Source organism: Ailuropoda melanoleuca, chromosome 6 (assembly GCF_002007445.2).
Source record: "Ailuropoda melanoleuca isolate Jingjing chromosome 6, ASM200744v2, whole genome shotgun sequence".
NCBI classification, from domain to species: domain Eukaryota; kingdom Metazoa; phylum Chordata; class Mammalia; order Carnivora; family Ursidae; genus Ailuropoda; species Ailuropoda melanoleuca.
In genome coordinates, this window is record NC_048223.1 from 33071287 (window position 1) to 33094195 (window position 22909).

General features: G+C 47.3%; 1 protein-coding gene across 2 annotated transcripts in view; it reads right to left on the reverse strand.

The window, feature by feature from the left end:
* The window catches only part of GASK1A (golgi associated kinase 1A), a 65274-nt gene that overhangs the window by 37882 nt on the left and 4483 nt on the right, over positions 1 to 22909 (reverse strand). The window contains exon 1 of one of the 2 annotated variants that reach the window (XM_011232790.3): positions 15698 to 16195. The exons of the other annotated variant lie outside the window; for it this stretch is intronic. Coding sequence (XP_011231092.1) covers positions 15698 to 15700 — 3 coding nt within the window. The 5' untranslated portion in view covers positions 15701 to 16195. Of the gene's footprint in view, positions 1 to 15697; positions 16196 to 22909 lie in introns of those variants that run through there. 2 annotated transcript variants of the gene reach the window in all.

Below are 22909 nucleotides of genomic sequence, written 5' to 3' on the forward strand. Positions count from 1 at the left end.
TAATGTGCATAAAACTCTAAAGAAGTTGCAGGGATATAGCAACTCTTCAAAAGATGGTAGCTGCTGCGGCGCCTGGGTGGCTCAGTCGGTTAAGCATCTGCCTTTGGCTCGGTCATGATCCCAGGATCCTGGGATTGAGCCCTGCGTCAGGCTTCTTGCTGAGCGGGGAGTCTGCTTCTCCCTCTCCCCCTGACTCTCCCCCGGGCTTTTGCTCTCTCTCTCTCTCTCAAATAAATAAAATCTTAAAAAAAAAAAAAGCCGGTATCTGCCATTACTGTTATCCTATGAAGAGTGAACTACAACAAAGGACAAACTGGGCTGAGGAGCTGTCTGTAGGGCCAACCCCTAGATGCCGTGTACCAGCTATTACTCCTTTCAGGAGGACTGGTTCTGAGCATGACTGCCCTGCTGCCCCTGCCCCTCCCCACCCCCACTCCGACCTCTTCTCCTTCAGCCTCCTCTTGTGCTGAGGTTGAGGTCCTCGGGAGAGCGTGCAGCTGGTCCTTCATCCAACCAACCCTTGGGCAGGGACCCCTTAAGTTTTGAGTTCTTCCAGATACTCCTTCTACAGAATTTTGCTCACAGCTGGCATCCTCCCATACAGATGAACAACCAGGAGATGACCAGAACCACTTAAAGGACTGCAGAAGTGGTCAATAACAGCACGTAGTTCAGCACAGAGGCTCTGGGGTCAGACTACCTGGGTTCAAATCCCAGCAATACCATCTACTTGCTGTATATGACCCTGGGCAACTTATTTACCTTCTTTGCTTCTCACCAAATCCTGACTCCCACAGCAATGTTATTTAACCACTGGCCTTCAAACTTCCTCTTTACCAATATGCACAGGAATGCATTTGACATTGTGACTCGTGTGTGTGTGTGTGTGTGTGTGTGTGTGTGTGTGTGTGTGTGTAGCTGGAGTTAAAGTTTCATGAAATGATACCCTTAACAGATGGAATGATTCATGTTTTCTCTCTCCCTTCTCTTTCCTTCTCTTCCTTTCCCTTCTCTTAAAAAAAAATAATCCGGTAGTGACCCAGTAATATGGAATGTGCCTCAATTTCCTCACCTGTAAATTGGGGGAAATAGACATACCTACCTATAGTGGGGTGCTCTTTGTGCCCCACCCATATCTCCTCCCACAAGCTGCTTTGGCTCTCCACCTTCAGGCTGGCTTTGATACTGGAGTATGCCTGCTGAGAAGTTAATACCCTCAGCATCAACCCTTGACCCCTGACAGACAGGAACTGGTGGGTACAGGTTCCATCTGCTTTACCCCTCAGGTAGGTCAATTCTGAGGCATGTTCTGCATAGTCCCCCTGAAGTCCCCAGCAGGAATGAGCTCCAGCCCACAGTGGAAAAGCTGCTCCTTCATGCACCCTGCGTCAGCTGCATTCCTGGGCTCACTTTCTATTCCACCAACCCTGCCCCAGCCCCTCCCACTGCTGTCTTATAGTGACATCTTCCAAAAAAATTACTCACACTGGAATCCTTGTCTCAGGGTCTGCTTTTGGGAAAAGCCAACCTAAGACACAGCCTTATAAGGCAGTTAGGCCAATTAAATGAGACAACTGTCAAATGTTCACAAAGATTCCAGTCTCCTAGAAGATGCTCAATAAATGTCAGCTAGGAGGAGACTTCCCTAGGTAGTGTCATGTGAGGCTCAGCTGGAGAGGGAAGAGTCTGCACAGTCAGAAAAGCTTGAGGGAGGTATTTTTTGGAAAAGAATGTGTTGTTTTTCAATCTGAAGATTCCCCCATCTCTGAAGATCACACACAAAACTACCTTCCTGTGATTCTCCCAAGGGGAATTGCAGGTGTCACCCAAGGTGTGGGTCTCCGAGGGTGGAGGGTGGGCAGGAAGGAAAATTTCTGTGCCTCCCGCCCCAAGCAAGGAACCCCAGCTCGTGGAGTTGCCCATCACAGGGGCCCTCAGCCCTGCCCCACAGGGGACAGGATTCTAGCCCAAGTTCCAACCTCAGCTCCAACTCACTGCTCAGCAAACAAAGGGAGCGTGGAACGTGTGGGATCTACACAGGGTTCCAGCACATGTAGCCATCGGGTTTCTGCTCCAGGGACAGAGTGACCTCTCTGTCATCAGCAAGACAAACCATCTCTCAGGGTTTGCACACCTCGTCCAGGGAGGCCACAAGTGCCCCAGCTCAGTATGGATGGCCACAGTCCACAGGCATAGGCTAAGTAAGGGACTGAGCACCCCACATCCAAATGGCCCCTGAGAGCCCCATGCAGCCCCTGACTACAGACCAGCCTCCAAGACAAATCTGCTCACCAGAACCCTTCTCTAGTCCCCAAGCTGTTTGACACGCTTCTTCTCTGGGCCAGAGAGAGGCAGCCCCTTGCGAGGCTTGCCTACCATCACTAGCCCATTAGTAACACATGGGCTCAGAGTCAGGCTGCCTGGATGTTGAGTCCAGCTCCACTGTGTCTTTGCTGTGTGAACTTGGGCCTCAATTTCCTCATCTGTACAATGGCAAGAAAGAATAGTACCTCGATCCCTCCTACATTGTTGGTGGGAATGCAAGTTGGTACAGCCACTCCGGAAAACAGTGTGGAGGTCCCTTAAAAAGTTAAAAATTGAGCTATCCTATGATCCAGCCATTGCACTACTGGGTGTTTACCCCAAAGATACAGACATAGTGAAGAGAAGCCATATGCACCCCAGTGTTCATAGCAGCAATATCCACAATAGCTAAATCGTGGAAGGAGCCGAGATGCCCTTCAACAGATGACTGGATTAAGAAGTTGAGGTCCATATATACAATGGAATATTACTCAGCTATCAGAAAGAACGAATTCTCAACATTTGCTGCAACATAGAAGGCACTGGAGGAGATAATGCTAAGTGAAATAAGCAGAGAAAGACAACTATCATATGATTTCTCTCTTCTATGGAACATAAGAACTAGGATGATCGGTAGGGGAAGAAAGGGATAAAGAAAGGGGGGGTAATCAGAAGGGGGAATGAACCATGAGAGACTATGGACTATGAGAAACAAACTGGGGGCCTCAGAGCGGAGGGCGGTGGGGGAATGGGATAGACTGGTGATGGGTAGTAAGGAGGGCACGTATTGCATGGTGCACTGGGTGTTATACGCAACTAATGAATCATTGAGCTTTACATCGGAAGCCGGAGATGTACTGTATGGTGACTAACATAATATAATAAAAAATCATTAAAAAAAAGAAGAGTACCTCCTTCATAAGGTGGAGTATTCATCGCCTCATTTAGCAGATATTCCTGGGCCAAGCACTCACCCCTCCAGACAGAAGAGATACACCAGGAACAAAACAGACAAAAGTCACTACCCTTGTGATGGTGACATTCTGGTGGGAAAAGAATGTGACTTGTCATTCATAAAAACAAGAACACTCCACTAAGGACTGCAAGAGTTACATGCGCTGTCGTAGGTAAAGCATTCAAAACAGAGCCTGACATATAGTTACGTTCAATGAGCATCAGTATGCCTACTATTTTTCTAGCAACACCCATGGGATTACCTCCATGGTAGGACTCCTGGAATCTGCTTTGAGAATGCATGCCCTTTAGGTGGGCATGTGAACCCTCTTCCTGCTCTTGAGATGGGAGGGAGTTAAACATATGTCCTTTCTCTCTCCCTCCCTGCTTGCTGGTTGTGCTGCTGCCGTGTCTACATTGATTATACGTTGGGGCTTTTGCAGCCCTTCTGGCCCCAGGAGCCCTCTCTATATCCATAACTGAATTACCATTTTGTTCCAGCTCACAAGAGCTCCAGTGTGGGAACGCCGCAGGCCAGATGGAATTTTGGAGACCCTGTCATTTGTTGGAAATTTTCTCTGGCTGCCCTTGTATTAACAGCCATATATTTTGCTCTCAGGCCCAGGAGTGGGGCTGGAGTGGGAAAGGAGTAGGGACTGCTGCTTAAAAAATACAACAAGTTTTTCTCTGGGCCATTTCATTCCAGCCTTCCAGAGTACTGTACTCCCTGGCTGCTCAGAGAACAAGATACAACCCCAGAAAAGGGCGGGGGGCCGGGGAGCCGGTCTTCCAGACACACTTCTCCCCTCTTCTGACCAAACCCATGACAACTGGGGAAACTGAGCCAATTAAGACATTGAGGGAAGATTCCCCCTCAGTCTTGCCCTAAATCCATGTCAGTTATAGCAGGTTGCATGGACTTCTTTAGGATAAGGCCTAGAGGAGAGTTTGTAAACTGGAAGCATGGGCCAAATCTGGCCTACAGATGTGTTTTGCTTGGCCTGAAATATTTTTAATAAATTCAAGGCAATGTTTAAAAACCAGGATATTTCACATAAAAAATCCAGTTTTCTGGCTTCCTGTAAAAAAAGGAAGCTCTACCCATAGCTTGGGCCCATGTTCTCACATGGCTGGAGTAGAGTATGGCTCTCTCTTAACAACATGCTCTCTCCACTTCATCACAGGCCCCACCACTCCCTATTGTCTCCCAGCGCTGAGGAGGAAAGACATTTGCCTTTGGGATCCCACTAGCATGATTGTTTTTCATAGAAGATAAACACTTCTTTGACCACGCCTCAATAAAACTTGAGAAAACAAAACACAGATTCATTTTTTCCCCCCACTATATCCAGCTTATTCCACTCGCTATGCCAGCAGCCCAGGTTCCATCAACACTTCAGTTTATACTTTTTGATCCAGAGCTGTACCATCCAATATAAGCGCCACTATCCACATGTGACTATTTACATTTAAATTAATTGCAATTTGAAATTTCCATTCCTGACCCACTAGCCACATCTCAAGTACTCAGTAGCCTCCTGTGAGTAGCGGCTGCCATGATGGACAGCACGAAATAGGGTATTTTCATGATCTTGGAAAGTCATATTGGACAGCTCTAGAAAGATTTAAATATAAGATATGGGAGGCTACCCACCAATTAAAACACCTGTTGAGCACGTCCTCTGCATCGACGCTGGGCCCTGTGGGGAAGCTGCTGTCTTCCAGGGGTTCACAAAAAGGCGGAAACCCGTAGACAAAGACAAGAGACAATGGGAAGTGCCCAATATTGCCACAAGGACCCGCTCAAGAGTCCAAGGACATGAGCAGGTCTCTGTTTTCATGATACAAAGAAAATGTTCTGCTTGTCTATCACACTGTGCTCCTGACCCAGTTCCAGCGACACTGCTTTAGGTATCTGGGGCTCAGCCCCACAGTTTTGAGGCTCCTCAAGCAAAATATACAAAGAGAGTCAAGTTGGGCTTAAGAGCCCTCTCTCCCATCAGCACTGGCCTCCCCTATCCCCCCACACCCTGCCCCAACACACCCCACCACCTATCCCTCCTGCCCCCATGCACCACTCCCCAAGGCCGTCCTCTTCCCAGAGCTTCCCAAATCCACAGCCAGCCCACTTCCAGGGCTCCCTGCTCCAGCTCCTTGCCCTTCCCGCTCCTATATCTGAACAGGATACGCCTGGGACCCAGATCCTCAGGACAACACTCTACACAACGAACTGATTTCCAAGGATATTTACTGTTTTAAAAAAGATTGTATTTATTTGTTTGTTTGTTTATTTATTTATTTATTTATTTGGGTAGGTTTAGGAGCAGAGGGAGAGGGACAACTAGACTCTGCACTGAGCACGGAGCCTGACGCGGGGCTCCATCTCACCTGAGATCATGACCTGAGCCGAAATTAAGAGTTGGACACTTGACCGATGGAGCCACCCAGGTGCCCCCAAGGATATTTACTTTTAACAGAAGATTTTCAAAGACTAGATATCAAAATGAAAGGGCTACATCTAAGCTGTGAAAATTCTCGGGCTGATTGGAAAGAGGATCACATTTGTGGTTGGAGGGTCCACCTTGAAGTCCTTCATATTTTTAACTGTGTGCCCTGGCCATGACTCAGCATCAGTGATCTCTAAATTACTGTATTACTGATCTCTAAAACGGGTTCAATGACACCAGCCTTAACAGTTGAAGGATTAAGGATTCAATGAGATAATAGATAAGAAAGCCACAAAGCCCAGTGCAAATACATGTTGTTTTTAGTATTAAGGGGAAATTATATTCTGACACCCAGCATAGTTCCTAGCACACACTAGAAGTTTGTTGAAAACTATTTTTTAAATGATCCTGGAGTAGAGGCTGAGGAAAGACCCTTTAGCAAAGGGGGCTTCTGGCATGCTCTCAAGATCAGATCACACAGGGATGCCTAGGTGGCTCAGTCAGTTAAGCAGCCAGCCGCCTTCAGGTCAGGTCATGATCCCAGGGTCCTGGGATCAAGTCTCACATCAGGCTTCTTACTCAGCAAGAAGCCTGCTTCTCCCTCTGCCTGCTGCTCCGCCTGCTTGTGCACTCCCTCTCTCTGACAAATAAATAAATAAAATCTTAAAAAAAAGAAAGATCAGATTACACAGATGAATACCTACACAGAAGCAGAAGTTCTGGATCTTTTTAGTACCAAAGACTATTCCAGCCACCTGGTGAAGCCATGGATCCTTCTCAGGATGCTTTTTAAAAATGTATAAAAGACACGGGTTCCAAAGACACTTAATTGCGTTGAATACATTGCATTGTGCCGAATATATTGTATACTGAAATACAGTCACGAAAATATCCTAAAAAATAAATTTATGGTATAATAATACATACGCTTCTTTATTAACACATTAAATAATAAAATCTAACAGCACCTCTGATGTCAAATACACTTTCAAAGTAGTAAGGAGTAAAGACAACATTTCAAAGTCTGTGTTTCCACTGTTATGATATAAAATACCTGTGATTCCTGGGGTGCCTGGTGACATAGTTAAGTGTCTTGGTTTTGGCTCAGGTTGTGATCCCAGGGTCATGAAATCGAGGCCCGTGTCAGGTTCCTTGCTCAGCATGGAGCCTGCTTAAGACTCTCTCTCCTTCTCCCCCTGTCGCACCCCACCACCCCAACTCTCTTTCTCTTTAAAATAAATAAATAAATCTTTTTAAAAAAATAAAATGAAATAAAATATCTATGATTCCTGCTGATGACAAAGTCACATGTCCTGCTAACACGACTGTGGCTAGTGCCTACATTCATTAGTAAAGAAACACTGCGTTTCAGTGAGAGATGAGTGAAAATAAAGACGTAACTTTTCTTCAAGCAAGCTGAGGGCTCCCCTGGATTTTACATATGGACTCCAGGTCAAGAACCCTTGAACTCTACCATTTTATTCTGTTTTTTTCTAGTTCACCAGTGTAGGGATAGATCCACATGGTTGACACAACAGAGCCCCTTTATAGCATGTATTCCCCGATTCCAGAACACCTTATGCATAGGAGCTAGGGTCCAAGGCTACCCCAACTCCTGTTCCCCTTGATGCACTGAAGGATGCCACTAACAGTCTTAGAGACTCAGGCCTTGCTGCACCTGCAGCCCTGTCTATTGTCTGGGGGACAGCTCCCATTAATTGAACACTTAGTATATGCTGATGACCACTGTATGAGATGCTTTATGCTCATGATAGCATCGAACACACAGCCTCACAAGGGGACAGTGTTATTATCTTCATGAGGAAACTGAGGCTGAGAGGTTAAAGGTTCAGTGACTCGCCCAAGGTAGTAAGAAGGGTTTGAATTTCGTTCTGATTACAAATCGCCCTTTGAACACTTCATGCTTTGAAACTGTACCAAGTAAGCTATTGTAACAATAGAGTTTAAACCCATTCACCCTGGGAGTGAGTGCCACCGCCGGGGCGATTCGTGCAGGTGAACAAGGAGCCAGGAGCCTTTCCTGATGCTCCACGAGGTGACTAAACAGAGTGGCATTGCCCAGTCAGCCATCCACACCCCCTCCCCAGCGGGAAATGAAGGGATTTTAACTAGTGTTTCAAGAGAGAATGTTCTGAAAAAAAGGACTACAATAGCATCTTTGTAGCTGCAACGGGATCTCTGGAGTGCCAGGAGAAGTGAGGGTAGCTAGGGGAGGAGGGGGAGAGAGAACTCGGTGGCTGACTGTATGAGCTGACTGGGACGGAGGCCTGCAGACAGTGGCCGGGTGTACGGGGAGTGCTCGTGTTGTCCAGGAGGCCACCCCTGCTGCCAGCCAGTCCCTGAGCTGAGGTCCAGTTCCCCCAGGAGGTACACACTGAGCCTCTGTGTGGACAGACAACAGAGCCACTCTGTCCTAGAGAAAGAAGCTTGTGTGTCCTGCCCACCTTCCTCAGAGCACAGGGATGGACATCCAAACGGCCCGTTCACTAGCCAGCCCAGCCTCTAGCCCTCACGCTGCCTGCAGCCGCCACCTCCAATGGGTTCAGACAACCCAGGCAGCACGACCCGGAGCCCCATCCCAGCCTGGGCACAGCTTGGGCCTTTTACTCCTCCCTCCCCCCGCCCCCCACTCCCTTCCTTCCATCTGCGTGGTCATGGGTTATCACATTATCCTTGGGGCTGGAGCTCATGCATCTCCTCTGGGGAAAAGAGTGAAGGGGGTTGTGGGTCCCATACTTTTTGAAATTATGACCCTCTGATAATACAGGTGTGACTGTGTACAGGTCTTGCATTCCCATCTCAAGCCCGGCACCAAGCATTCAGAGGTACTAAAACAGCACAAAGAAGAGACGCATGGCCTCTGCCCTCGGTTTACAGACCACATGGGAAGATGGTCATAGACAACACTGTCCACCCAAGTACTTCCGACGGATTGCAGAAATTAGTGAAGGGGGTATATGCTGCTTGTTTATGTATATGGAGGAGTAGATTCACGTGGGTAATCTCCTTCCAGGAAATGTGGAAAATGAGATATAAGAGACAGAACATCTTGACAATTCGCCAGTGCCTGGTGCACTGGAAGTGACCTCATAGCCTGGTGCAAAACCAGTCTGGACACAGGCAAGGCCAGTCACTGGGTAAGCCAAGTCTGTTCTGCTGCTAATACTCCAGCAGGAGCACGGGGCCGACGCAGGGCATGTGAAGCACAGAGGCAGTGGCAGTGCCGGTGGAAAACAAACATCACTGCTCTGCCAGAGGGCAACACACTGCTGACACCAGCCCAGGACACTGTGCCCGGTACAGCCCCAGAACCCTGTGTCCCCCGAGCGCCATGATCACAGGCTGTGAGGAGCTCCTGCCTGCTTCTTCGCCAGTGCCCGTGAGAGGATGGGGCCCCCACAGGGCCAGTCATTTTTGTCCCTGAGCTTTAGTCCCCTTATCTCTCATCCATACATCTCTGGCTCTGCTCTTCTCTTTTTCTCTCCCTTTCTCTGTCCCCTCTGATGTCTTCCACCCGGCTGATAAGGTTTCTGAAAAAACCCCTACCCAACTTGGCTCCTCTACATGGAACCACGAACCTGCTGCCTGAGCCAAGACGAAAAGATCTGAATTCTCCAAGTGGTTCTGGAAGAGGCTGTTTGCTCATTGCAAGCAAACACCCTCGAAAGCCAAACAAAAACTGCCCACAAGTAAACAGCATGTGACACAGCCCCTTCCTGCAGCCACTTAGCAGAAACCCAAACTAAAGCCCATGGCAGGCAGGGAACTTGGGGGTGGAGACGGAGGAGCCGCACGCCGGCTGGCAGAGAGCACCAGGGGCCACAGGCAAGGTGGCGAGGGTAACATAACCAACGCTGTCCTCATTTAGTATTGCAATTATACCTAACTGATTTTTTATGATAATAAGGGCAAAACCAATGTAGAAGATTACAGGAAAAATGTCCAACACTTCACTGTGGCTCTTAAGAATATAATATAATAATCTATTTTATAGAATTAAAATGATTAGAATCATTTTTAAATAAGTTACTGCTATAGCATGATTCCTTCTCAGTGTGACTAACGGACACCATAAGATAAATAAAAATGAAGATGAAGACAGAGGAGGAAGGCAGACAGAGGTCTCGTGTACCCACATGGCGGAACAAGAAACAAGTCACTCTTGACCTGCCCAGGCTCCCTATCCAAGGTTACCAAGGACTAGAGGTTCTCCTGACCAAATACACCCCCCACCTGCTCCTTCCAGCCAGGCCAGTCTCTACATCCTCATCAGAGCATTTGCCTCACAGGACAGACACACTTCTGGGTGCTTCCCTCTTCCCTGAACCTACCACCTGGCCCGCCCCACATACACACCCACACAGATGGCATCACTAGACTGCATACTCCCCAGCGGCAGGGTCTCTGTTACTTATCTCTGTATTTCCTGCCCTAGCACTATGTCTGGCTTAAAGCAGGTATTTTCTGAATGAATGGATAAACAGCAAGGCGGCAAAGAGAGAGAGAGGGCACTAATACACCCTTATACACAGACTGTGAATTCCCTTTTCAAGGCCTTCTAGATGTGTCACTCAAGAATTCCAAAGCCACTGGGAGTAGACTCAAGCCCTGCCTAAAAGAGAAACATGTTCATTCAGAACCAGTCGAGGCCTGGAGACCAGTGTGCGGCTCCTACTATTTGCTCATCCTCCACTTCCCTCCTCCCTCCCCTTCACTCTTACCACCACTGAATTCACCAGCTGCCATCAAGAAGCACCTTCTGGCTTCCATTCAGTGAGCAGTTCCGGGGCCGCCAGGCTGGGCCCTTGGGAATACAGCCAGATCCTAGGCCACATCCAAGACTATGTGTCTGTATCTGTATGTGTGCGCTGGAGGTGGGGGTCCACACAGGGAAGGGCGGCCTGAGGATTACCCACAAACCACCGTTTCATCATCACTCTTGGGCCAGATGGTCCTTCAGATGCAGACCTGGGTAGCCACATCCAGACAATACAGGGGTGCCACCCCAAACTCCCCAGATGGAAACACTTCCACAGTCACATCAAAAAGGGATGCAAGCAAAGATAACCCAGGTTGCTCCAGCACCTGGACCTCAAGGAAACCTGATGGACTCTGTTTCTAAATTGGTACCTTGGGTGGGGAGGGAGAGCTGGGTCTCCCAGGTCTGTTCTGAGGGGGCTGTCAGCATCTTTGAAGCCCATCTGAAGCACATTTCTTTTACTAGCCCCTGCAAGAGCTAAGGAACTCATTTCTTTGTGAGGCCTATTCCCCACCACCCCAAACTCCCTACCCACCGCTTTTTGAACCAACCTCTCCTTGGGACGGTTAGGGCCAGTAGATTATTTAAAACCCTCTGCTCCATGGCCAGTCCCATGCAGAGCCTGGCTCATGTATGCAGCAGGTCAAGGGGATGCCCGTAAGAAAAAGGGTATCAAATTCCCCCATGGACTCCAAGGGCTGGATATCATGGTTCCCGGTTCTGATTCCAAAACCAGTTGAGCCTCTTCTCTTCAGCGGAGCCTGAGAAACTTGGGCAAGGTGATTGGGTAGAGCACCCCAGCACTAGACCTCAGGGGCCTGTGGCTGAGCGGGGGCTGAATTCTCATCCAGTGTTTAGCAAGGAGGCCCAGAGCACACAAACTGGGCAAACACCTCCTGCAGGCTGGGTATTTCCTGCCTGTGAGAAGAAATATATAAAGGACCAAAAAAACCGTTTTATAATACGATCTGTCTGCATGTGACCCATACTTAGAGGAGAGTCCCAGAAGCCCCCCTTGACTGGTAGTGAATGAAAATGCATCAGTGACTTCCTTACCATTTGTTTTTGGTTCTGACAAACAGCAAACCTATTTGGTGGGTCTTCTGTAAAGCCCCCATTCTTATAACACCTTTGGGACACCGAGTGTTTTCACCTCCATGGTTGCATTTGCTCCTTATAATAATCCATTATTACAACCCCATGTTACAGAGGGTTCCAACACTCAGAGTACTGGAGTGCTTACCCAGAGCCAAGTGGTAGCCTAGTCTGGCACAAACCTCATTCTAATGTCAAACCCTGTGCCTTTCCTTCACCTCTCCAAGCTGTGCCAAATGCCTCCAGTATATAGAGAGGCCACGGTGTCTGTGATGGGACCTACACGCGGCGGGGGGGACTTAGGAGACCTGGGCTCTAACCCGAGAAGGTCACGTCCCTTCTCTGATTTCAGCTCCTTCTGAAGATTCCCCTCCATCTTAACCATCAGGGATTTTAACCTCTTGGTTCTTTTGAGAATAACTCACCTGTGTGTGGGTTCTCCTGGGATCCCCTTCCTTGCATGGCTGCCTGTCTGATGACATGCCCACAGCATAGAGTGAGACAGACAAGAGGAAACCCTTCCCACACCCACACTCTGGGCTTTCAAAGGTAACTGCAGTAAAGTGTTTTATAAAGAGGCTGAAGCAATTTGTTCTTGGGGGCTTGTCTGAGTTCCACTTAGCCAGGCACTCAGATCCCCATTTCCATGGATAATCAGAAGCTGGCCACATGCCACTGAAAACAGCTCCCAAGTGGGAACCACCTAAAGTCCACAAGCAGAGAGATGATTATCAAAATCATGGTACTGAGCATTAAAAGTATGGCTATGAATATTTTCTGGAGATGCAGACATGGAACATGCTTTGAGAAAAAGTGAAGTAAAACAAATCAGACTGAAAACTGCATGTTTGGCATAATCTCAACTCTTTAAAATAATACTCAAAGGGAATAGGAAATATGCCAAAATGATACCCTGTAGAAGTTGGCAGTATGGCCAAATAGGTGATCAGGAATAAAACTTTGTGTTTTCTTAAGAATCAGGAAGAAAACTTTTTTTTAAGGTTGGCAATAATAGTCTTAACTTCTATCAATATTCATTTTTTAAAAGATTTTTTTATTATTTATTATTTATTTATTTGGGGGAGAGAGAGAATGAGCAGTGGGAAAGGACAGAAGGAGAGGGAAAAGCTGACTCCCAGCTGAGCAAGGAGCCCCATGTGGGGTTCAATCCCAGGACCCTCAGATCATGACCCAAGCCACAGGCAGACACTTAACCAACTGAGCCACCCAGGTTCTTCACCGAGTTCTGAGTCTTGGCACACACCAAGCCTCCTGCCATGATTGTAAGGAAAGGTAGCAAGTGTCCCAATCTTAGCTTCAGAATTACATACACCAAGCCTTGTCAGAGCCCACACTCCCTCCAGGATGATCAAAAATACCTTCACGGTTCCTGCAGCTCAGTGTTCACTTTTGCACAAAGACATCTAAGCATTCCAGACTTTTAGCTTTATACTCCTAACCCCAGGTTTCTCATTTTATGTGCCTCAGATCAGTAACACGGCAGTTAAGTTAAGGAATTACTGGATAAAGGCCACCATATTCAAATAAGTCGGGGAAGTTCGCAGCTCAGTTTTAATGAATTAAGAGAGGTTTCTCTGTGAAATGATCCTGCAAGAGGGGCATATGAGGTGTATCATTTGCAGGTGAAGTTCACTGACACCTTCTTTTTTAGGACTATCTCAAGGGATGGCAGCTCGACAGATTCAGGGGTATCTGGGGAAATGCCGTTCCTGTTCCTTCCGCCTTCTAATCCTGTGGTTCTCAGTCCTGGCTGCACACTGGGGTCACCTGTGCAGCCTGAACTACTACTCTCTTGGTCTGGGTCTGGGTCTGGGTCTGGGTCTGGGTCTGGGTCTGGATCTGGTCTGGGGAGCAGTGAGAGCCAGGGCTAAGAACCATTTCTTCCTCACACCATTATAATGGTGTCCATACTAAGAAGTCAACACCAGATTGGGGTCCAACCTCAGAATTATTCATGTATCATCCATTTCTGAAGCTAAATGGAACGTCAAAGGACTAGTTCAATCTCTCATTTTACAGCGGAAGAACCTGAAGCCCCCCCAAGGATTCCCAGCCCCCCCTTCCTATGCTGGTTCCAGTCAGTGCCCGGCTGTCCCTTGGGCCCCCGGGCCTCTGAACCACAGGACCCTTCATTCAGAGGGAAAAGCAAAGGAAACCTTGAGACATCCAAGGCCATTTTGCTGCCAGAGGTTGCTTATCAGACAGCCCCTCTCTCTGGCAAGTGGACCCTGACACAAGTGAAATTCTGACTCAAATCCTCTTCCTAACACACCAGAACTAAGGATGAAGAGCCAGGAGACTGCAGGCTCACCAGGACAGGAAGCCCACACTGGCAGTAGAGCAAACACATCCATATACCCCTAGGCTTCTAGAGCAGAAGGTAGGTACTTTCTCCCTCTATGCACTCCACCTCCATTGCAGGAGGCCGGAGACACTGTCAGAGACACTTTTAAAATCAAGAGTGAAAAGAAGAGGCACATGCACCCCAATGTTCATAGCATCAATGTCCACAACAGCCAAACTGTGGAAGGAGCTGAGATGCCCTTCAACAGATGAATGGATAAAGATGATGTGGTCCATATATACAATGGAGTATTACTCAGCCACCAGAAAGGATGAATCCCCACCATCTGCATCGATGTGGGTGGAACTGGAGGGGATTATGCTAAGTGAAATAAGTCAAGCAGAGAAAGACAATTATCATTCGGCTTCACTCCTACCTGGAACATAAGGAATAGTGAGGAGGACCACAAGTGAAGGGAGGAAAAACTGAAGGGGAAGAAATCAGAGAGGGAGACGAACCATGAGAGACTCTGGGCTCCAGGAAAGAAACTGAGGGTTACAGAAGGGAGGGGGTGGGGGATCGGGTAACCGGGTGATGGGTATTAAGGAAGACACGTGTTGGGATGAGTACTGGGTGTATAGGCAACGAATGAATAGTTGAACACTACAACAAAAACTTATGATGTACTATATGCTGGCTAACTGAACATAATAAAAAAATTAAAAAAATAAAAAAATCAAGAGACTCCTGCATACAGGTAACAACCCTCTGGGTTAATGGCTTTGGCCCCTACCCTCTTCTGGCAATATTCTTGCTCCTGAACACAGAATTTTGTAGTAAAAAAAAATCTCCATACTTTCCAGTTTCACATCCTGTACCTCTGATCACACATAGCCTCTTGGTACCCTTCCCTTAGCCCCCAGCTCTTACTGACCAGCTCGTGGCATCTGGTCCCCACAAGACCAGAACACCTATGCACCCAAGGAACTGTTCTCCCAGAGACCCTCCATTCTACAGGAGAATCCCTAGGCACCCTTCTAAACTCCAGGCCCACAGCTAAACTCCCGGAGAAGTATCTCCAGTGAGTCCCAATGTGGCCTCTGTGAGCTTAAGAGTGGGGAGAGGGAGAGGGTCATAGAAGCAGATGGAAGAGCCCTATAGGCTCCTTCAGATTTCAAATTCATTCTGGTGTCTAACACCCTCCCCCCACGCCACCCACCCAGGGTAGGGCAGTGAACTGTAGGAACAGTGGGAGGGGGCTGCAGGTAGCTTCTACCTGGAAGCAGAGCTCATCAGCAGCCAGTCCTGACAGAAGCCCCTTTCCTTAGGCTGCACAAGTAGCCTGGTTCATGCTCAAAGGGTCTGAAGTGCGTGCTGGTGTCTGAGGTTTAACAATGGAAAGCAATGGTTCACAAGTTCTCCAACTTCCTGAATAACATCCCAGACCAACCAGCACTCCCACACCTGCCTGACGGTCCAGGAGATGGAGCCAGGCACTGGACCTTTCCCAGACCCAATTTATTTCTACGTAGATTAAGGTTCAGCCAGGGTGTACGGTGGGTAATGAAAGTGCCCTTGGTCATCCCTGCCAAGGGAAGCTGCAAAGCCGATTGCCTACCCCTCGCCCCCCACACTTGGTCCTAGGTGCAGAGATAAAAGCCTTTGCAGACCCCAAACAACCTTCCAGAACAATTCCGGCTCCCGGAGGCGGCGCAGGCTCTGCGCACCCAAAGCTGCGCGCGCTGTCGGCGGCCACCTGTCTGAGTGCCCACCCGATCCGCCCACCCGAGCGTCCCCTCTCGAGATTCCTACCATGTCCCCTGTGTGGCTGGACCTGCTCTTCCACGATCTCAGCCGGCTCTCCAGCTCATCCCACAGCCCCGGGGGCCGCCCCTTGCTCCGTGACTCTCCAAGGCTTCCCTGGGCTCGGGTTTCCCGGACCGAAGGTCCACAGCTTCCCAGCGGCCAAGGGCCGCACAATTCCTGGGTGTGCGGTGCGCTCAGGGATGCTCTGCAGGTGGGGTTGCTAGAGGAGGTGTGGGATCTCCAGACCACGGGGGATCTGCGTGTCTGAGGATCTGCGGTTCTGCAGGAGCCTTCCAACAGCCGCGAGCCTCCGCGATCAGCTAGGGACGTTTGCAGAGTTTGCGAAGTCCCTGCTGCGCGTTCCAGCCCAGCCTCCCCACTTCCCCGAAAGCGAAGGAGGGGGGAGCTCCTTTCACAATAAAAGCCCTTCCCCTGGCTAGGCAGCCAGAGCCGCCTGGAGCAGGGGCCCAGGTACTAGGAAGGAATGGGTCCCACCCGCCGGGTGCTGATCTGCGGCTGGGCGGCTAGCGGAGCAGGGTCTGGGCAGATCGCCCCAATCCCGCCTCCAAGGTGTGAGGGCGTTCCGTGAGCCCTGGGCAGTCAGTGGCGGGAGGAGGGACGGAGAGAGGGAAGGAGGGGCCTGGCCGGCCCGCTGAGGGTCGCCAAAACTTTTGCTCTCCCAAGCAAAGCCACAGAAAGATAAGTCTTTCACTAGCATCTCCTAACCTTATTTGGGCTCAGTCTCCAAGGGCGGTTTGGAAAGAAATACGGTAGGAAAATCCTTTTACCACTTAAGGTCAATCACAGTGGGCATTTTTCCCCCTTGAGAATTAACCGGTGTTTAAGTCGCTGGAGTAAGTGGCTGATACCGACCCCTCTGCTATGGATGGATAGAGTGTTTGTGTCCCCTGGGTCACCTATAGTAGGCTATGACAGTCGAGACAGGACCTAAGAATCTGCATGCTCCTTGCTGGAGAGAAGGCTGGCCTTGGAGTCCATAATCCTGGAATTGGGGGCTGGCCCTTCTGTTAACAGTTGAGTGCCATTTAACAGCTGAGTCACCTTCGACCAGTGCCTGGACATCTTTGAGACCTACGTCCCTAAGTAGTCCAATGCATGGATCTCAGGATTCTTAAGAGCCTATAGGCATGAAGGTAGAGGTGAGGGCAGAGTCCGCAGCAGGGTGCCCTGAGAGAATCTGGGCTGAAAAATCACCCTCTGAGGTTGAAATTAACAAGAATCATCACTAAATGGACAGAAACCGTCCTCCCAGGAGTCACCTGCTACAGAAGGCTCTGAGGTTGTCACTGATGACAGTACTTCTAAAGGAGAGCAAATATCCAGAGGTCTCCTTAAATTGTGTATAGGGATGGGGAGACAGATGGGAGGGAAAGTATTTCTTCAGTCCTTACTATGTTCTGGATGCTTTCCATAGGTTATTTCATTTCATCATTACAAACAATCCTAAGAGAGAATATTTATTATCACCATTTTACAAATGAGGAAATTGAGGAACAGGGAGTTGAAGTGACTTTCCTGAAGCCAGACAGTAAATAGTTTTTAGCAAACCAAAAAGCCTATTCATTAGAACACGAGAGGAAGAGGAAGAAATTGATAAACAAGGAATGGGAGGCAGGATGCAGTGCTAAGAACTGCAGCTTGCCTGGGATTAGGGTGTAGGGAGAGCACAGAAGAACATGAGGACTGTTGTGGGGGGGGGAGTGGATCCTGCAGACTGTCTCACTCAGACATCTGAGGAAACAGTGTGGTCTTCTGAGTCTCCTTTTCTGACTGCGACCCATATAAATGTACACTGTATGCTGTGACCCTTTACACAAACATATATGTCTAAATGTCCCTAAAACCAAGTTTTATAAAACATTATTACATGTGCACTCTATTTTCTGTTCTATTGCATTTTAATTATATGTAATGGTGTTCTCAAATCATTAAGTTTATTTCATAATATCCACGAATAAGTACAGTTTGAAAAACACTACACTGGAGAGTGGAGCAGACATATTTTTTTTTAAATTAATGTTTTCAAAGGGTTTTGTGGTATTCTGCAGAATTTATCTGTTATGTATAAAAAGGATTTAAGAGGCAGGGATTCTGTTGGCCAAGTTTGAGAACACTGAACACAGTTAAACAGACTCTCTCCCTCTCTCCCTCTCTCTCTTTTTTTTTAGCAGTAGGACTCGTCAGAAACGTCAATGCTAATGTGCATTGAGATTTCCTGAGAAAGTTGGAAAGTGCCCAGTCTTTTCCAGATTTACCGGATGCTAACCTCTTTTTCTGAGGACTCATGGGACACACTTGGGAAAAGCTGCTCCAGGACCTGGCCCAGCCAGGTGAGTTGTCGACGTAAGAACAGAGAGTCAAAATCCAACATTCTGAAGTCAGACGACCAAGCTCAGCATCATTTTGTTCACCTGATACTCTGCTCAGCTAAGGCGGTACAGAGATGGTGAGTGTAGGAACTTCATTTATATGTGAACAACTGCCACTTTGTAACCCAGATTGAATGTGAGCACTCAGTGTCCCAGGAATGACCACAGCTGGGTAAGCAGGTAAAACTGAGTTCTGGAACTGCCGAACTGAGGACACACCTGGATCTGCAATGACTCCACCTGCCGTTCACAGAGTCCTGCCGAGAAAAAGCAACTCGCCCTTCTTTATTACCTCCTACTTCCTTCCAGCTCTGCAGTGCTATAATTCAGACCACTGGTCCACAATATCTCAGATGTAATCACTGCCTTCCCTGAAATGTCCTCCTGCATAGGGCCACAACCGTGGCTGTGGCCCTGTGACTCAACAGGACTACGTGCCGACGATTTTTGACACGCACCTTTTTGTTCCCTGTCCCCCTGCTTTCTTACTCTCCATGCATTTTTTGCTGCATACTCTGTGATTGGTGTTAATGTCAAGAACAAGTAAGAGGTAGCACTGCATTAGAAACTGTCTGGCTGCCTACTAAAGCTAAATATACATGGGCCCTGGGACCCAGCAAATCCTAGACCTTGACCCACCAGAAATGCCTACCTATGTGCATCAAATCCATGTACATACAAGAAAGTCCACTAGCAGCAAATTGTTTGCAATGGTCACAAGACCACTGGTCCACAATATCTCAGATGTAATCACTGCCTTCCCTGAAATGTCCTCCTGCATAGGGCCACAACCGTGGCTGTGGCCCTGTGACTCAACAGGACTACGTGCCGACGATTTTTGACACGCACCTTTTTGTTCCCTGTCCCCCTGCTTTCTTACTCTCCATGCATTTTTTGCTGCATACTCTGTGATTGGTGTTAATGTCAAGAACAAGTAAGAGGTAGCACTGCATTAGAAACTGTCTGGCTGCCTACTAAAGCTAAATATACATGGGCCCTGGGACCCAGCAAATCCTAGACCTTGACCCACCAGAAATGCCTACCTATGTGCATCAAATCCATGTACATACAAGAAAGTCCACTAGCAGCAAATTGTTTGCAATGGTCACAAACTAGAAACAACCCCAACATCCATCAATAGTAGAAACAATAAATAGATCGTCGTGTATTCACACAATGCAGTGTTTTACAGCAATGGCAATTCATGAACTACAGCCACACACAACCATTCTGTGGAGGGAAGGAAGCCAGCCACAAAAATAGGCCTACATATGCCTTCATTTATATGCAGCGCACAGACAGGGAATGCTGATTTCTGCTATTAGAAGTCAGGTGAGGGGGGAGTCATGACTGGGAAGAAGATTCGAAGAGGGCTGTTGTGGTGCTGCTAGTGTTTTGTACATCTGGCTACTAATTTGAGTACTAATTACAGATGAAATAAACCAAGCTGTGATACTTAGGATACGTGCATCTTTCTGTATGTATGTTAAACTTCAGTAAAAAGCTACATGGAACAAAAATGAGCACATCCTGTCTCTAGCCTCAAAGGACTCATAATCTATCCTAGCAGGTTCCAAACTTTTTAAATTTTTTGCTTCAGTAGCAATAAGTTTTTGAGTATATTCCCCAATCTGTGCGTGACATATTTACAAGTTATTTAAGTGTACCACCTTATTTTTCACCTCTCACAAAATGTACAATAACAACAAAATTTTGAAGGGGTGAGATTAATACAGCAGAAATAGAAATTGAAATGTTTCTTTACACACACACACACACACACATACNTTTGAAGGGGTGAGATTAATACAGCAGAAATAGAAATTGAAATGTTTCTTTACACACACACACACACACACACACACATATNCACACATACGCACACTGTACGCACAAGTCTGTACCCATGGAGCTCTCAGTCATGCAGAGCTCTAATGAAAGGGAGATTTTATAAGGCTGTGTTTCCTGGAAGTTGGATTATGGTAACTGCTAGAGCTATTCACGAAGATCTAGCACCCATCTTTCAGACAATGAGCAGGATGTATGTCTCCCTGCCCTTTGAAGTTTGGTGTGGTCGTGTTACCAGCTTTGGCCAATGAGACGTTAAGTAGAAGTGCCATCACTTTTGCGTGGAAGCTATAAAAGCCAGTGCATGACTGGCCAGGCTCCTTCTCTTATGCAGTAACCGAAAAGCTTATGTCAAGATGGAGCCTCCATCAGCCTGAGTCTCTGGGGACTATGATGAACGGAGCCCCCACAAGACCTCACTGGATGAGAGCGAACGAGAAATAAATTTATGTGTTTAACCATCAAGATTCAAAAATTGTTCCTATAGCATAACTTAATCCATCCTAATCACATGAATAAAATTACTTTTGAGAAGGGTTGTTTGAGAATAACCATAAATCAGATTTTGTCACTCTTCTGCTCAGAACCTCCCAGAGGNAAAAAAAATCCCAAGTCTTACAGGAGCCTCACAAGTCCTTTCATACTCGGCTTGTCTATCATCACCACCTGCACTCTCTCACTGCCTATGTTCCAGGAGACGCTCTCCTCCTTATTGTTTCTCGCATGCTCCAGGCACTATGCCGCCTCAGGATCTTGGCAGTTACTATTCCCTCTGACTGAAATGCCCTGTATTTGCTCCTTTATCTCCTTCAGGTCTTTACTCAAGTGTCACCCCCTCCATGAAGCCTCCCCTGACTGTTGTATTTAAGGCTACATACTTCATCCCCCTTCAGTTTTATCTTGTGATTTTTTTTCTGAGCTGGACACTTTTTGGACGCTATGTTAAAAGAGTTTTTAAATTTAGATAACCAATAAACTCCTCCTCTCCAGAAAGCAGCACTCCTGTATTATTTTCTTTCAGAATTTAAGTTGCTTGGCAGTTGGCTGCTCCCAGGGTGCTGGCAGGGCATCTGATTACACAGTGGACTTTGCAAGTAGTAAACAGTCAGGTGAGACAGGTTGGTGCTAGTGGGGAATATTTTACTATTTCTACTAGAGGGCTCTTCCTGCTTCATCAGGATTGAGTCTATCTTTCCCTTCACCAGTTCTAAGGAGTCAGATTTCCAATCTGCCTTAATGATGTTTTAGGTTCCTTGTAAATTTGTAACCCAGGCAGCTGCCCAACTGGTTCNTTGTTCCCTGTCCCCCTGCTTTCTTACTCTCCATGCATTTTTTGCTGCATACTCTGTGATTGGTGTTAATGTCAAGAACAAGTAAGAGGTAGCACTGCATTAGAAACTGTCTGGCTGCCTACTAAAGCTAAATATACATGGGCCCTGGGACCCAGCAAATCCTAGACCTTGACCCACCAGAAATGCCTACCTATGTGCATCAAATCCATGTACATACAAGAAAGTCCACTAGCAGCAAATTGTTTGCAATGGTCACAAACTAGAAACAACCCCAACATCCATCAATAGTAGAAACAATAAATAGATCGTCGTGTATTCACACAATGGAGTGTTTTACAGCAATGGCAATTCATGAACTACAGCCACACACAACCATTCTGTGGAGGGAAAGAAGCCAGCCACAAAAATAGGCCTACATATGCCTTCATTTATATGCAGCGCACAGACAGGGAATGCTGATTTCTGCTATTAGAAGTCAGGTGAGGGGGGAGTCATGACTGGGAAGAAGATTCGAAGAGGGCTGTTGTGGTGCTGCTAGTGTTTTGTACATCTGGCTACTAATTTGAGTACTAATTACAGATGAAATAAACCAAGCTGTGATACTTAGGATACGTGCATCTTTCTGTATGTATGTTAAACTTCAGTAAAAAGCTACATGGAACAAAAATGAGCACATCCTGTCTCTAGCCTCAAAGGACTCATAATCTATCCTAGCAGGTTCCAAACTTTTTAAATTTTTTGCTTCAGTAGCAATAAGTTTTTGAGTATATTCCCCAATCTGTGCGTGACATATTTACAAGTTATTTAAGTGTACCACCTTATTTTTCACCTCTCACAAAATGTACAATAACAACAAAATTTTGAAGGGGTGAGATTAATACAGCAGAAATAGAAATTGAAATGTTTCTTTACACACACACACACACACACACACACATATGCACACTGTACGCACAAGTCTGTACCCATGGAGCTCTCAGTCATGCAGAGCTCTAATGAAAGGGAGATTTTATAAGGCTGTGTTTCCTAGAAGTTGGATTATGGTAACTGCTAGAGCTATTCACGAAGATCTAGCACCCATCTTTCAGACAATGAGCAGGATGTATGTCTCCCTGCCCTTTGAAGTTTGGTGTGGTCGTGTTACCAGCTTTGGCCAATGAGACGTTAAGTAGAAGTGCCATCACTTTTGCGTGGAAGCTATAAAAGCCAGTGCATGACTGGCCAGGCTCCTTCTCTTATGCAGTAACCGAAAAGCTTATGTCAAGATGGAGCCTCCATCAGCCTGAGTCTCTGGGGACTATGATGAACGGAGCCCCCACAAGACCTCACTGGATGAGAGCGAACGAGAAATAAATTTATGTGTTTAACCATCAAGATTCAAAAATTGTTCCTATAGCATAACTTAATCCATCCTAATCACATGAATAAAATTACTTTTGAGAAGGGTTGTTTGAGAATAACCATAAATCAGATTTTGTCACTCTTCTGCTCAGAACCTCCCAGAGGCTTCACATCCCCTCAGCATAAAAAATCCCAAGTCTTGGGGCGCCTGGGTGGCACGGCGGTTGGGCGTCTGCCTTCGGCTCAGGGCATGATCCCGGCATTATGGGATCGAGCCCCACAACAGGCTCCTCCACTATGAGCCTGCTTCTTCCTCTCCCACTCCCCCTGCTTGTGTTCCCTCTCTC